The 15,071-nt window shown below is 45.3% G+C and overlaps 2 protein-coding genes across 2 annotated transcripts; both read right to left on the minus strand.

Annotated features, from left to right (window-relative positions):
• Positions 1-594: 594 nt before the first annotated feature.
• On the minus strand, positions 595-8,814 carry chata (choline O-acetyltransferase a; the record flags this gene model as incomplete). Its single annotated transcript, XM_084458733.1, has 14 exons — positions 595-1,017; positions 1,103-1,240; positions 1,346-1,408; positions 1,693-1,834; positions 1,984-2,106; positions 2,270-2,398; positions 2,534-2,634; positions 3,844-4,013; positions 4,157-4,334; positions 5,637-5,817; positions 5,918-5,971; positions 6,598-6,716; positions 8,072-8,263; positions 8,767-8,814. 14 exons carry the CDS (start codon positions 8,812-8,814, stop codon positions 595-597), a joined length of 2,061 nt encoding a protein of 686 aa, XP_084314859.1.
• A 2,124-nt stretch (positions 8,815-10,938) lies between these two features.
• slc18a3a (solute carrier family 18 member 3a) lies at positions 10,939-12,495 on the minus strand (the record flags this gene model as incomplete). The annotated part of the gene is made up of 1 exon (XM_084458683.1): positions 10,939-12,495. One exon carries the CDS (start codon positions 12,493-12,495, stop codon positions 10,939-10,941), a length of 1,557 nt encoding a protein of 518 aa, XP_084314809.1.
• Positions 12,496-15,071: the final 2,576 nt, after the last annotated feature.

Genomic DNA, 15,071 nt, shown 5'->3' on the forward strand with positions numbered 1-15,071 from the left:
ACTCAACCCACACGTCACCAGGGCGTTTGGCTCTTACTGTTGCCATGGATCTACTGATTTCACCTCACACACGGTACCTCAGCAGAACAGAAACACTGAACATGTAACTGCATTGACTGACTGCCCATAATGTAATCAAACAAGCCACTGATCAATAGAGATCTACTTTATGATGAGATATCCCTATGCACTGACTCTACCACACAGACAACTATGAAACATTGGCAGTGTGTCAGACTTGGTACAGTAGCTGTCACTTTGGGTAATTGTACCCTTAAGCACAACCTTTACTTTACTATATGTTCTTCTTTGGTAGCCAAATGTATGACTATGTTACACACGTATTAAATATTCTCACCAAATACAGTTATTATCAACATCTTACTTTGAGGGTCCTGAATATACATATTAAAACACAAAACACAGTTCACAGATCTTATATTCATAGTTTGATAGTGCAATGTTTTTGTTATGTTTGTCAGTAAATGACAGTTAACGGTGGTAAACGGCACAGTAACACTCACTACACTGAGGATCCCAGATGGCCTCCAGCAGCAGAGCAGATCAGTGGTGTGATCAAGCCACGGCCCCGCTCTATGGTTTTCCTCCCTTCTTCACGGCTCTGGACTCTGCCTTTGTAGGCGTCTGAGTCTGGGCCTCCACCCTGGTCTGGTCGGACGGCCTCGCCTGGACCTGTGGCTGCATCGGCTTTGCGCCGAGGTCAGCCAGCTTCTCCTGTGTTTTGTTTTGCCAGTTTGTGTCTGTCTGGGCGTGTGACTCCAGCGTCTGGACCGTGGGCGGCTCTGCTGGCTTGGTATTGCAGTTGTTGCACAGATCGCTCATGTCCACCAGCGCCTCCTCCAGGGCTTTGACCAGCGCCGCGGAGCTCGTCTCGGGGCTCTCCCGGAAACTGGACACGCAGAAGAGGATGTAGTCCGACTGGGGGTTGTAGCAGGCGCCGTAACCGTTGGGAACCACTGGCCCGTAGCAGCAGAACATCTCAACGGTAGTCGGGACCTGGGATCAGAGATACTTTAGTTTGGTGTGAAGGGGGAACGCTCGGCCCACATTATGGAATTGGAGCTCTGATGGTACAGTATACCTGACTGGTGGATAGAATAAACTGGTTACTGATGAAATAGGTCTCGTCTGTGAATATCTCCGGTTTCTCTATCTTCAGCTCCTGTGCAATCTTTTGTAGTCCTAATAAGTGATTATCTATCGCCATCCCTGTAATTGCCTACAGAAACAAGATGCATTATAGACAGCGCTGTCTAATGCAAGTTCTGGACAGTCAGTGGCATTGTAAGTTGTGGTCACTGACAGATGACAAACTCAGTCTTACTAGGATTGTGTATTTGGTCTGCGCAGATATGGCTCCTCGTAACTTCTCCATCTTCTCTGTGTCCTAGAGTGGTGTATGAGATAGTAGAACGTTAGTGATTCAAGGTATCTGGAGGTATTCCATAGAAAGGACACTTTCCATAGAACCGGTTTGTTTTGAGTTGACATAAGAAATAGTCCTCTGCTAAGCAATTTTTAAAGACCTTTGAGTAATGAATTTAAGAGAAACTAAGACGTATTGAGGCCTTTTATTTAGATAAATTAATTTAAGACTTTTTTAAGGACCTGCAAATATCCTGTAAGTCACTTACCAGACAAACTCTGATGGTATCAAACAACAGAACTTACACTGAGGGTTGATTTCCCATCAGTCATTGCTTTGGCGAAGGCCAGGGCTTCGGGAGTGGCTGAGCGGATGTTGTCGACCCGTCCTTCCTGGAAGCGACGGATGGAAGCACTCTCATAGGTTGACACGGGTCTCCCATGACACCTGCAGCGTTGTGAGTGGGTTGACCATTAAGGTTGTCGAGTCAAGTTGTGTCGAGTCTTTAGTTTGCGTTTAGTTCTAGCACTTATGACTGATAGCAAGGGTCCTATAGGTAGAATTTTGTCAGCCTGTCAGAAGTCAGAAGGTCGTACCTGTAGTAGGCCAGCTGCAGGGCCACCTGGATGTACGCATCTGGACTCATCTTCTGCTTCTTGATAAACTCTTTCCCATATTCGTAGAATCTGTGGACTTTCATGTCTAGATTTCTCACAAGCCTGAAAGAAGTAAGATCACATATCACAGTAAAGATCATGTTGGTACTTTGATGTTAGAGCTGTGTGTGTGTGTGTGTGTGTGTGTGTGTGTGTGTGTGTGTGTGTGTGTGTGTGTGTGTGTGTGTGTGTGTGTGTGCGTGTTTGGTGTGCCTTCTTTCTGTACTTTTGCAGTTTGTCGGCAGAGGACGAGAGGAGTCTGTGGATCTCTGGAGAACCTTTCCAGCGCAGTCCTCGTGGGGCAGGCAGCTCGCTCACACTGGCTGACCTCACCAGCTTGGAGGGACTCCCTATCCTGCGGAGGCAGAGCAGTAGCAGGGGCCGTATCACACCACCAGACTGAAAACATGTAGGCCTAGATCACACCAACTTACTTGATCGTGAAGACATTTCTTATGTATGTAAAATAGTTTCGAGCTGGAGAACTTGCATGTATTTGAGCAGATACTCCGTGCACTGCACCAGGACAATCCCTTCAAACGGGGAGTGCTCACACACCACACCACAGCAACCGTCAGAACCTATCACAAACTGAGACGCAAGAGCACAACAACTAATCACATAGTTCTTTTCATGTGAATTAATGGAATCTGCCGGAATTCAGTTTCAAATGTGTGTATGTATTTAGCATTTCACTTACTTCACATGACATAGAACTCAGAAAAAGAGAGAGTGGAGTGCACCTTTGATGGAATAAGTCAAATCTAAAAACAAGATGCTCTTTGATACACGGGTGATGACAAAAGGAATAGCAACTAAGGCACTCTTGTAGTGGAAAAGTAAAAAGCCTTTATTGAATGGCTAATGCAAAGCAGAGATTAAAAATGCACGCATTGCGGTATACAGGCCTTCCTCGGGGTGACTAACCACAGACACCATTTATGTAGATATTTGGGGAAATTACATCATAGGCTCATTACTGTGATAGATACATGTACTGTGTCTCTGTGTATTGTTTATGTATTGTTGACTGTTGTATTGTTTGTAACTATTGTCTAGGTCTACTGCTGCTACCCTGGCAAGGTCTCTCTTGAAAAAGATATTTTAATCTCAATGAGACTTCCTGGATAATAAAGGTTGCATGAATGAACGGACGGTTTAAACACTTCAGGATTCTCTTCAGTTTCTCTTCATCTCCCAACATCTCTACGGGCTGGTGTTTGTTCTTCTTGACTGGTTAGACACCTTTATGAAGTCTTGTGTGATGTAGCGAGTGTTTTTATTCATCTTTGCTATGCATTTGCCTTTTAATAACGGCTTTTCCACTACCAGAGTGCTTTGGTCACTATCCGTTTTGCATCTATGACATATAACTTTATTTCCTCTCTGATGTTTTATGAGGGTTAACCAAAGATCCTTACGGATTCAGCGTATTATGGCTGATGACAAGGAAATGTCTCAGCAGGTTTGAGAAGTCGTCATGTGGGATCTTCAAATAATGAATGATTTAATCCCAATCAAAGAAGATCTAAATTCTTCATCAAAACATTCTCATCAAAGAGCAGAGTGATGACATTCCCAGGAGCAGGCGTGATTATTCATGTAATCTAAGGGGAATGCTCTTCCATAGTAATCCTAATTAATTTGGAACGCAATAAGGAATCCTCAATCATGAAAAAATAAAAAATAAATGTTATTTACAAAGCATTTTTCATTAGACAATCTCAAAGTGCTGAAAGAAAGATGGTTCCAAGTAGGATTTGAGGGCAGAAAGACTCTCTGGCCGGTAGCCAGCCTTACCTGCATGGGCTTGTCGTACCAGCGGTTGCCTGCGTTCTTGGCTGCTCCTCCAGCGTGCAGCATCAGCATGGCGCGGGCCGTGTCAGTCATGTCCGCCCCACTGGCCCCGTCCAGACACACCAGGCACAGACATCGCTCTATCATGTCCAGAGAGTCTCTGTTTGTAGAATCTAAACCCAAAACGTCACATTCAGAAAGCGTCATTCTTTCCGCTGTCCCCAACACCTGACCTGCTGTAGGTGTCCACTGTAGAACCATCCAGGCCCTACAACTGGGATCAACCAATCAAGTTGCTTTCCCTCTTTTTACCAACCTTTCATCAGGACACTGCGAGACTCCGCCCACTCTGTCCTTCCGTTTGAGGTGAGCAGGCCAATGGGAGGCAGCCGTTCATCCTCGCTGTCGGCCATCTTGACGATCTTCTCCAGCTGAGTCAGCAGGTCTCTCTCATTCAGCCGACGGAAGTTGATCACCACGTCCAACACAAAGAACTGGAGAGGGAGGAAAGCGTCTTATTTTCCTGAAGGTGAAAGCTAGCCTGGGTTCTGACATTCCAACCCGCCCACTCCACCGAAGTTCACTGTTTCTTGAAGATCAGAGTGTAACAAGTTGACATTCTGTCTGATATCAGGCTCGGTGAAAGCCGTGCGGCTGAAGATTATTAACGCCATCTTATCCTTCACTGTATCAGACATTTACAGACCTGTAGCTACGAAGAGCATACTCACCAAACAGGAACGGGCGATTATTAGTGGAGTCTGTTGTGATCTACAGTATACAGATGCTTTTCTCACCTTTAAGTAAGCACATGTTTATATGTCTGTGGTGTCATGGGTTAGGCTTAGGGTCTACAGTGACAATACTGCTCAGTCTGTCCCTGACCAAATATCTGACAGCAGTAGAGGAGGAGCTAATTCCCTTAATTTCTCTTCGTAGAGGGGCTGGTCTTAACACCATGTCTGTGTGTAATAGATCCATCAATGAAATAATGTTGCAACAGCTAATTAGCGGCTTACTTCTAGAAACCCATCAGTTTGTCATGAGAGCATTGTTCCAGTGAGTTCTATAAATTCTAGTTTAATGACAAAATTGAAGGCTGAGGTTGTGCAGTATGATATTAGGAAAATGTCATACATGCTCTACCCAATTAATTTAACAGAGAGCTCCTGTCACTGGGTTATGGTTGTTCATCACAATTAAGTGAGAAAAAAAAAGAAAAAGAAAATTGAGGTAAACAATTTGCGCGCAAAAACCCAGGATCAGTCAGGGATGATCCTTAATTACATGAAAAAGAGATGTGTGATTATGTTTTGGTGTTGTATTAATGTTAAAGGCAAAGCATGTCACTTTCAGACATTGCCTACTAAACACCTTGTAAATTCTGGTTGTGAACTCAATTTTGTTCTACTTAATGAAGCTTAAATATTTTGGGGGGAGTTTTAATAAGTCATAATCAGCAGCAGGTCAACAAACAGACATGTTTCAGCCAGATCCTGGGTCAGTGTTTGAAACCTACCTACTGAAGCTACAGTAACCAGGCTCGGACGATAGCAATTTAGATCCCCCTGGCGAAGGTTTTGGAGCTGCCCCACCTCCAAGTGCATCGGGTCCGTCATCCTATGGATGCCTTTCTTATTTTTGTGTTTTTATTGCTCATGCAGTGCGATTGATGGCCCCTTTGGTGACCGCCTTGAAGCCCTGAAGCTGACGCTAGATAGCGCCTAGCCTTTATCCACACAGAACCATAAGTGCACCATAGCAGCATCTCCGCTGGCGTCTGACGAGGTCCTGACCTGGTTCTTGCAGGCAACGATGATGTGTTCGGGCTCTGGCATCACGCAGCTCTCCTGGGCCACCAGCGTGTCCCTCTCCGTGCCTGGCAGGCGGTAGGAGGTGAACAGCCTGTAGTACTGCTTCATGCACAGGGGGGTCCCAGCCAGCTGACCCCGGGCATAGTCCACAGGCAAGGTGTGCCTGTACACACGCACAGCAAGTCACATACACGTGCTAATCTGCATTCACTTCTGATTTTCGTAGTCTAATCTAATTCGTAACCTAATCTGCATTTACTTACGCATCTAGAAGAGTCTTGTATTCCAGAACTCCTGAAATAAGATGGGCAGCAAATCTGGCGGGAATGAAAGATGAAAATGTATTCAAACTTAACCACATCTGTGTATTTTGTTAAAAAAAACATAATTGTTGCCTAAAAGTGTCTCTTTTAAAGTCCACACACTCTCTTATCAGCCCTCGTTCTCTCTGTACCTCTGCAGGAGTGTACCAGTGCTCAGTGTGGGGCCGTGTGATTAACGATGGCTCTGAATAAGAGGTAGCGACGTAAATGGTTTATTTAAATCATCTGGTTAGGAACCAGGCTTTGGATCGATAGCTTAGCCAAACCAGAGCCCTCGATGTCCATTAACCCAGACCACCGATCAGCGGCTCGGCCTCTCTGGTCTCTTGGCTCCCTGGGTAATGGTAATATCTGTCAATGTTAATACATTGATATTGCCAGGAAATGTTCAATTAAGGTAAATTATCATCAACAAAAGCTGCTTGGTTGTGTACATACATTTTATACGGTCAGGCTATGAATACTCAACAGAGCGATTGAACGATTAAGAATGGGGCTACCTGTTGAATCACTGTTGTTTAGTGTTTTAAACTCATGTCTGATTGGTCAGAGAAGCTTATCTTCACCTATACTACAGCACATGGTGTGTAGGCTTATAGTCAGTGTGCAGTTTCCAATACCTTAGAGAGTCTATGGGAGCCTTGAAGTTCTGCTTTGGGAAGACCATTACAGGACTGGAGTTGACAGGCAGAGCCAGGCGGTTGTTCAGGTACATGTCCTCCAGCCAGTAGTCATACACCTACAATATGAATGGAGGGGATTGAGGCCCATACTTCATCAATATGGACCCCACCTAGACAACATTCATGATGAGCTCAAACCAGCATCAGGGATGGTGGACTGTCCAGGTGATATTTGCCAAATTTGAGGTGAATTATTTCAGAAACACATTTGCGTGACTGTGTTGTTGTTGTTCTTGTTCAACCTATATTCTTCCCTGTCTCCTACAGGGCGAAAGGTGATGTTTTTGGCGGCATATTTTTATTACCTCCGCCCCAGCGATAGCACAGGATGAGAGGTAATGTTTTCGCCGTTGTGTTTGTTCGTCTGTCCGTCCGTTTCTTGGTTAGTAGCAGGATTATGTAAAGACTCTGCGGAGGGGTGTAGCATGGGCCAAATTACAAACCATTATATTTTGGAGTGGATCTGATTCACAGGACGGATCCACAAGCGTTTTCTTGGTTCGTTTGTTTGTTATTTTCATGAAACTTCGTGGAAGGGTGTAGCATAGGGCAATTTAGAAACAATTACATTTTGGAGCACATCCGAATCATGGGGCAGATCCACAAATTGAAACACTAATTTTTTGGATTTAGGCTCAGGAGTCCCCATTTGAGATTTAAAATGGCCATATCTGGATGTGGGAGGGTCACAGAGACACAGGGTTTGGACTGGCATAAATATCTTAGCCTAACAAATGCAGCAATACCAAACATGTCCTGCTTACATGCACATGCGCGCACAGAACCATGAAATGCATTCATGGGCAAAGATCTTTGTTTTTAAATAAAATACTTTTGGGAGCAGAACCAGAGCTGTGAGCCCTTTTTCACTATTTGCATTTAAAAGTAACAAAGGCATGACTCCTGATGCTTGGACAGCACAGACCTCCACCCATGAATGCATTTCATGGCTCTGTGAGCGCACACGTGCGTGTGAGCAGGACATGGTTGGTATTGCTGCATTTGTTAGGTCGAGAGTTTTATGCCAGTCCAAACCCCTCGTCTCTGTGACCTTCCCATGTCGACTGAATTTTTAAGTCCAAAAACTTAATGGAGGTGAATGGGCGGCCGTGTTTGGACAGCTCGTGGACCCGCCCCGTGATATATAATGGGTTCTAAGTTGGCCCATACACCCCTCCACCAGGTTTCATGAAAATCTGTGTTGTAGTTTTTGCGTAATCCTGCTAACAACCAATAAATAAATAAACCACCCAATAAACACATGCCAACGAAAACATGACCTCTCATCCTGCGCTATGGGGTGGAGGTAATAACAATGTTGTCATCAAGTCATGTGTGAGGTACTTGGGTGTACAATTCAACTGAAGAAAATATGGAGAAAAACGTCTTCATCTTTACAAATCAAATGTACCCAGTTGGCTTTGCGTTCCCTCCGCTCCATTAGTTTGTTCTGCAGTTGTTCCCCCACGCCACCAGAGGCACCAAACTTCTCCACGATGCCTTGGGTCCTCCTGAACTGCTCCTCTGTGACCAGGTGTCTCACACACCTCAGATACGTGTCTAAGGTGTCACTGAGAGCCGGCACCGGCAGCTTGGGCAGGCCCTGGACACATTTTAGACAAAATAATATCAGCAGAATGTTGTGTGTTTTTCATCAATATTTAAACACATATCCTACATCTACCTCAAAAACATCAGTTATCTCTGGTGTCCCGTGGCCAGTGCCTTTAGTGTTGATTTCACTGAGTTTATTCTGGGAGTCTGTTAATTATGTGTGTAAAATGCTTTAAGACACATGAGGAATAGATTTCCAAGGACTTGGAATATTATTGACCCAGAAAGCTTTTTGTTGCCAGAAAACTACATTTTCTACAAAGCTACACTTCATTTGATAGCCAGAGTTGCTTAATTGCATGTTGGTTGTGTAGGCGCAACAATTCTCAAAACAGGCCCTCTTTCAACCAAAATTCAAAATATATAATCATCAATTATTTAGGATGTTAAGATGTCGGGTCCTGGCCAATACTGATAGCTCCTATGAAAAGGATAATAGGCTAAATGAACACATCCCAACGGGTGTCAGATAAGAGGATGTTTTGTATTTACATCGCTGTCCTCGGGGTCCTTCAGTCGGTCTCGCTCTAGAACCGGCATGCTGGAAGTTTGGACGCCCAGTCAAGCAAGGAAAACTCCTTTGAAGGCAGCGTTCCTCTCTGCATTATGTATGAATGGAATAAATATGACATGTTTTCGGATATTGCTCTCATTTGAAGATTCCTCCTGCAATGTCTCATTAAAAGGAACTGACAAGTAATTGTGATTTCACTGGTATAAGCTGTCTTCCTGAAGGCAATTTGCTTGAACTACTGATATTACTTAATTGGTCTTAGCAATATGTTTTTTTGTTCTGTTTACTAGCCTACTCATCAATAACAAATACGCCTCTAAAGCTGTATGCTTCTAAAGCTGAATATAAGAAAGGTAAAACATGCAAAACTGATAATAGCACTATAAGCATGCTTACTATACGTAGTTGAGTGGTAGAAAGACTTAAATTGACTTTTAAACATTGGAAATGCATTGAATTAATTTCTTCTCACTCACCAGGAAGATAAACGTCTGGATTCTTCGGGATGCTGAAGAAGTTCAGGTATGGTCATTTTGAATCAAATCCTTTCGTATAGATACTGTTTGCACTTCCAGATGTCCACAAAACCGCACCACTTTTCTGAGAATCCTTCGGCGCGGCAAGCGCACGGTCTCTCCGTTAGGCGAGGAAAGACGCTGAAGTTACCTACCTACTGTAGCCCTGTTGACAGCAAGACTCCTCCCATTACAAGCCATTCGCGGAGAAGTTTGCGTCTTCAGCCCACCTTTATATTTAGACTCAGACTGTGCGCAGGACGCGCACAACTTACAGTTAGTTTATGGTCTATGAAGTTTTGACTTATCCCTTGGGCTCCTGGAAAATGCCGCGCGCTCCTCTGTGCGTCTCTTTCTTGGTCATTTGGGTTTACGCGCGTGGGAACGTACACACGGTTCTGTTTGGCAGTGACCTGGTCGAGGGACTCTATAGGCTATTCCTCGTTTAGGAAATGCACAAATCAAATGGAGGGTCCGAATACTGACGTGTAAATATTGTAAATTCTGCTAAAACTAATTTGTTTATTTGTATCTTATTTTCCAGAAGGCGCATCCTAATTAAAAATATATGTCACATTTCTTAACATTAAGCTGACCATGGGATATGTAAATTAGGCCTACTGTATGTGATTGTGGGGCAAATCTCTCTTAATGCGATCAGCAATAACCCTGTAATTACGCCATCTTTACTTTGATATTTAGTTGTAGGAAATTGTGTTTCAATCGTCATTCGATTGTTCAGTGAATGAGCACAATATTCTGCAAACAGTGAATTAGCCGTAATATTTTCTATATTGTATGCAATTAATGTTTTCATATCGTGTTGCGTTTATATGGCCCAAATTCATTGTTAATATTGTGCTGTTTGCTTATTTATACCCTGACAACTCTTGTATCCTCGCCACCAAACTCTCTGGTTACCAAAGCAGCGAGAAGGACGATGGAAATGCTAAAGTGGGCTAAGGAGAAAAGTAGGCTACACACACACAGCACTTGACAGTTTCACATACTCTTGATTTAATTATGTACAGTAAATATACATGTGTACACTTGAGATTTAATATGATACATTTAGGCTATGCATTCCAGAAACACGTCATCCAAGATAAATGGAAAATACAGACGATAAGACGCAGGAAAATTAAAGTTCCATCTATTTTCATCCCCATCAAAGTGTCTTGTGACATATTGCATATTGATTTTAGCAGCACAAATCTTGGCAAAGTAAACAGGCTAGATCATACTGACAGACATACATTTCATGTTATTTTCTTGATAAAATAGCCTATGTATAATTCACACAGAATCCCTGAATATGATATGGAATCCATTTTTGATACACTGATTATGAACAGACTTTTAGCGTTGACAAATCTTTTTACGACACTTTTACGCTGAGATGAATAACTATTTCAGTGGTTAGCGCAGTCCACTGTGAATGGTACTTGAGATGACAACGTCCGAAGGAATTGGTCTTCAAAGGCAGGGGAATTGTTCTGGAGTTATCTTATTACACAATCCGTATTCGATGATGTAAGTGGTTGGATCACTGGAGTATGACTTTGAGAGTAGGCTAGCTACATCGCTGTATGGGCACTTTGTTACTTTCAGTTTCTGACAGTTTTATTCAACAGTTCACGCATAGTCTGCTCCCGAGGACTCCTCCTCGGAGTAGGACCGGTGGGCAAAGGTGTCGATGCCGTTCTCGTCAACAGCAGTACTTAACCCCTTCCTTTTCCTCTCGCGGTCCTGCATCTTAATAGCATCGTAGAGTCCGGTGGGGGCGTCCTCTAGTAGATTATCTCTCTCCGAATAAGACGGTTTCATCATGCTTACGTTCCTTAGTAAGAGGAGTGCCGGTGCGTAAAGCACGTTGGCCAGGCCCATGCCCAGGTTAAGCTGAACAAAGCCCAGGTCGTGCACTATCTGTCCCGCCACCACGGGACCCAGGGCGTAGGCCACACAGTAGGAGATGTCTGCTATGGCGTAAACGCTGCCGTACACCGACACATGGCGCACATCCACTAGGAATGCAAGCGTGGGCAGCAGCGCCGTGTCCACTAAGGCGATGCCGAAGCAGATGCCGCACAGCGGGATCATCAGCTGCCCGAAGGTCTTACACGCGGGGACGGTGCATGAGCTCGCGCCGATGCATACCATACCTATAGCTCCGTAGAACCACTGCAGGTGAGGATACTTGTCAGCCAGCTTGACGGTCACATACACACCCAGGATGTGCGGGAAGAAGGCGGGCAGCCAGGTGAGGCCGATCTGCCACTGGGTGGCGTCCATGTTATCCTCCATCCAGTTGGCGATGGTGGGCTCTAGGAAGGCCAGCGGGATGTTACAGGTGGTCAGGGCGCCCGCCACCACGGCTATGTAGGGGTCAATCATGAGTCGGTGCATTGGGGTGCCCACGGGCATGTTCTGTCTACTGCTGCTAGAAAATGGCTTTAGCACAGTCAGGCACAGAATCCCGTCCACTAAACAGATGGCAGCTAAGACCAGGAAGGGCACCCGCTTCCCCGCGAACTCGTAAAGGACACCCCCGAAGGGAGGCGCCACCAGGCTTCCGAATGAGATGAACGCCAAGGCGACGCCCAGGGCTCTGCTCCGCTCCCGCTCCTCGGTGTACTTGTCCGCGATCAAGGCGAGGCCAGAGGTGTCCGCGAACGCCGATCCCAGGCCCTGCATGCTGCGCGCCAAGAACAGAGTCCAGTAGTTTTCAGCGAAGGCGAATATCAGGGTGGACAGAAACATGACATTCAGTCCGATGAAAAGCGGAATATCGTAGCCAACCCGGTCTATGAACGTACCACTCAATGGGTTGATCAAAAGCTGTAGTATAGCTTTGGAGGCGAAAAGTACACCTATTTGCAAGTCAAAGTTTCCTTTGGTTACTTTAGTCATGGTGCTGTTGGATGAATTCGTGTGTATTAGAAGTGCACGGGCGTGATCTGCCTCGTGTTGTAAATCTACCAAGTAATCTGGTATGATTGGCACAATAACCATGTAAAGCATGTTGTCTAACAGGAGAGCTATACACACAATCACTAGAATAATCCGTCTCTGCCGGTCAGGGGTTTGTATCGCGGTACCTAACTGTTTGGTTCTTTCGCCCATCTCGGACAGTTTCATGGCCGCAGAATGTGCCAAGCCTGTGGCTCCCTCCGTGGTAGCGTCCGGCTCCATGGTTCCCCTGTCTATCACTGTTTCTCTCTTCAAAAATAAATACGTGACACCCGAGTGCTATACTTCTCAGACAACGCTCTCTGCGAACATTTGTTTGTTCCTCTGCCTTGTTCCCTCATTCAGCACGCGGAGCCCTAATGAGCGTAATTAACTTTCCTCGCTTTACCTCTCCCTCGCGTAGTCTGTCATTGTAACCGCGTTTCAATTCGAGTGCCTTCTCCTCGTTGTATCCTGGTCGTCTTCGCTTGCCTCATTGTCTCTTATCCCGTCATTCAGGTGACGTGCGGGTCCCAGACACCCTTCCTCTCAGGTTAAGGTTTCACCTGCAGCTTGCTTGCTCCGGCGCAGTGTCCGTCCCAGCCTGGCGGTGCCCTCTCAGTCTCCAGTGCGCCTCGCCGCCCACACTCACGTCTTCAGCCACCTGTAACGCTGCGAGGTATGTGTCATCATCTCAGATAAGCTAGACTGGTTTTGTTGGCCGAGGTAGTCATACACTCTCGTGTTTGTTGACTCTTGAGGTGACTCCCCCCCCCCCTTCCAAGGGCCGTGACGCAATTCTTGCTTGCCCCCCAGTGGTTCCTGTCCTCATATTATGTGCGTCTTTTATGTTAATTCCACACATAAGCCCGTGACAAAAGCTCTACCAGTTTCCTATCTTCTATTTGATCTCACTATTGTGCGCTTTCTTGGTTAGATCTCTGCATAATGTGGTCCATTGGAGGTGGATACATACATTTCATAATCATAGGGAATTTCAGAATCTGCAATTCGATTATGGATTTGTGCAGATTAAGTTTTCCTGATGCTTTTGATATTGTATATGACACTGAGTGATGTAAATGAGAATAGCGCGTCTGCTCATCTCTCTCTGGGCTCCCTGGTCGTTTTACGCACGGACAGTAGGCTACTGTGATGAACTTCATTGGGAAATACTCCATGTCAAAATGTCATAATTCTATGTGTTTCAAAATACTGTGCATCACTTCAAATCAAAGAAACAATATAACCAAGAGAAAAACTGGCGCTACTACATTTCAGCACCACTCTGCTATGGACAGCTCCTGAGCATGAAACCCGCAACACTGGCCGCGCTTAATCTAGCGAGATTAACATGGTGGTGTAGCCTACATCGGCCGAGGATGATTTAGTTACGTTTATTTTTTTTTACCCTACTTTTTGTCACATGTAGACACACCAGACGCTCTGTTGAGTGTCCTTATGAATAAGACCACGAGCTAATCCATTAGCCTATGTCACTCTGGTTGAGGCCTACAGCTATTAAACAGTAGGCCTGTACCAGTGGATGCTTCCATTGTGGTTGCGAAGTGGAGCAGTGAGCACTGTAGACCTGTCGAGTAAAAAATATAAAATATAAAATAAAATATACTGTCGACTGTCACTTGGTCGTTGATAGAGGGATGCTGCCACCTGCTGACGAAACGGCGCTAAAACACTATTTGGTGGACTACCTCAGTCCAAGACGGGCCGGTGTTTTACCCATCGGCTCACTGCTGCAACCATGAGGTTATGCGAGCGGTAAGGACACCTTGTGGCGGTTGATTGAATTGCTGGCACCTGAGTGTCAGCATCATAACGATAACCCTCGGCAAAGACTGCATAAAAACATTTCCTCGTTTTACATAGTTTCCTAAATGCTGTGGGTTGGTCTTGGATTATTTCAAAATCATCATCTAGAAAACTGTTGATTGCAGCCGCCGTTGCCTTCTGGGGAGGCAGCACCAGGTCTGGGGAGACAAACGAACTGAACAAGCTGGTGAGGTGGGCCAGCTCTGTTGGGGGGCAACAACTGGACAGTCTGGAAGTGGTGGAGAGGAGGATGAGGGACTAACTGAAGTCCATCCTCAACACCCCCTCCCATCCCCTTTATGACGAGTGGTGGCAGATGGGGAGCACCTTCAGCCACAGGCTCCTCCCACCCAGGTGCAAAACTGAGCGGTTCAGGTGCTGCTCTTTGCCAGCCAGTGGCGTGCACAGACACAGACTCATTGAAAAAATATGGCACCTTGCGCGGCGAGATATTGACGGGGGGAGGGGGGGGGTGCTGACAGATAATTTGTAGGCCTATTTTGATCGCGTGAGTTGTAGACGGGGGGGGGGGGGGGGGGGGGGGGGGGTTTATTGTCGCGCGAGCTTAAAGGAGTAGTAAAGGGAAAATGCATGTTTAGCCCTGTTTTAAGGTTACTTGTGATCATATACAATGGTTCAGATCAAAACGTGGACAAAGCTAGCATTTTCGAGAAAGATGATAATTGCTATACCACCGTTTTGGTCATACAATGGATGTGGATGGGCATCTTGAAAAATCATTCAAAAACATGTTAAACTCTCGATTTCAAAGACAAGAAGCTCGCCGAGGGGGTAATTGGTGTCCGTTGGTGTTCTGACATCAAATTCGCCGCAAAGTATGAATCCTGTAGGGTTTTATTTATCGTTTTATGAAATCCATTGACTTGCATTGACGCGACCGTTGTAGATGTGTAGATCACCACCGTTTTGGTCATACAATGGATGTGGATGGGCATCTTGAAAAATCATTCAAAAACATGTTAAACTCT

The sequence above is a fragment of the Borostomias antarcticus genome (genome assembly GCF_949987555.1).
Source record: "Borostomias antarcticus genome assembly, chromosome: 25".
Classification (NCBI taxonomy): Eukaryota; Metazoa; Chordata; class Actinopteri; order Stomiiformes; family Stomiidae; genus Borostomias; species Borostomias antarcticus.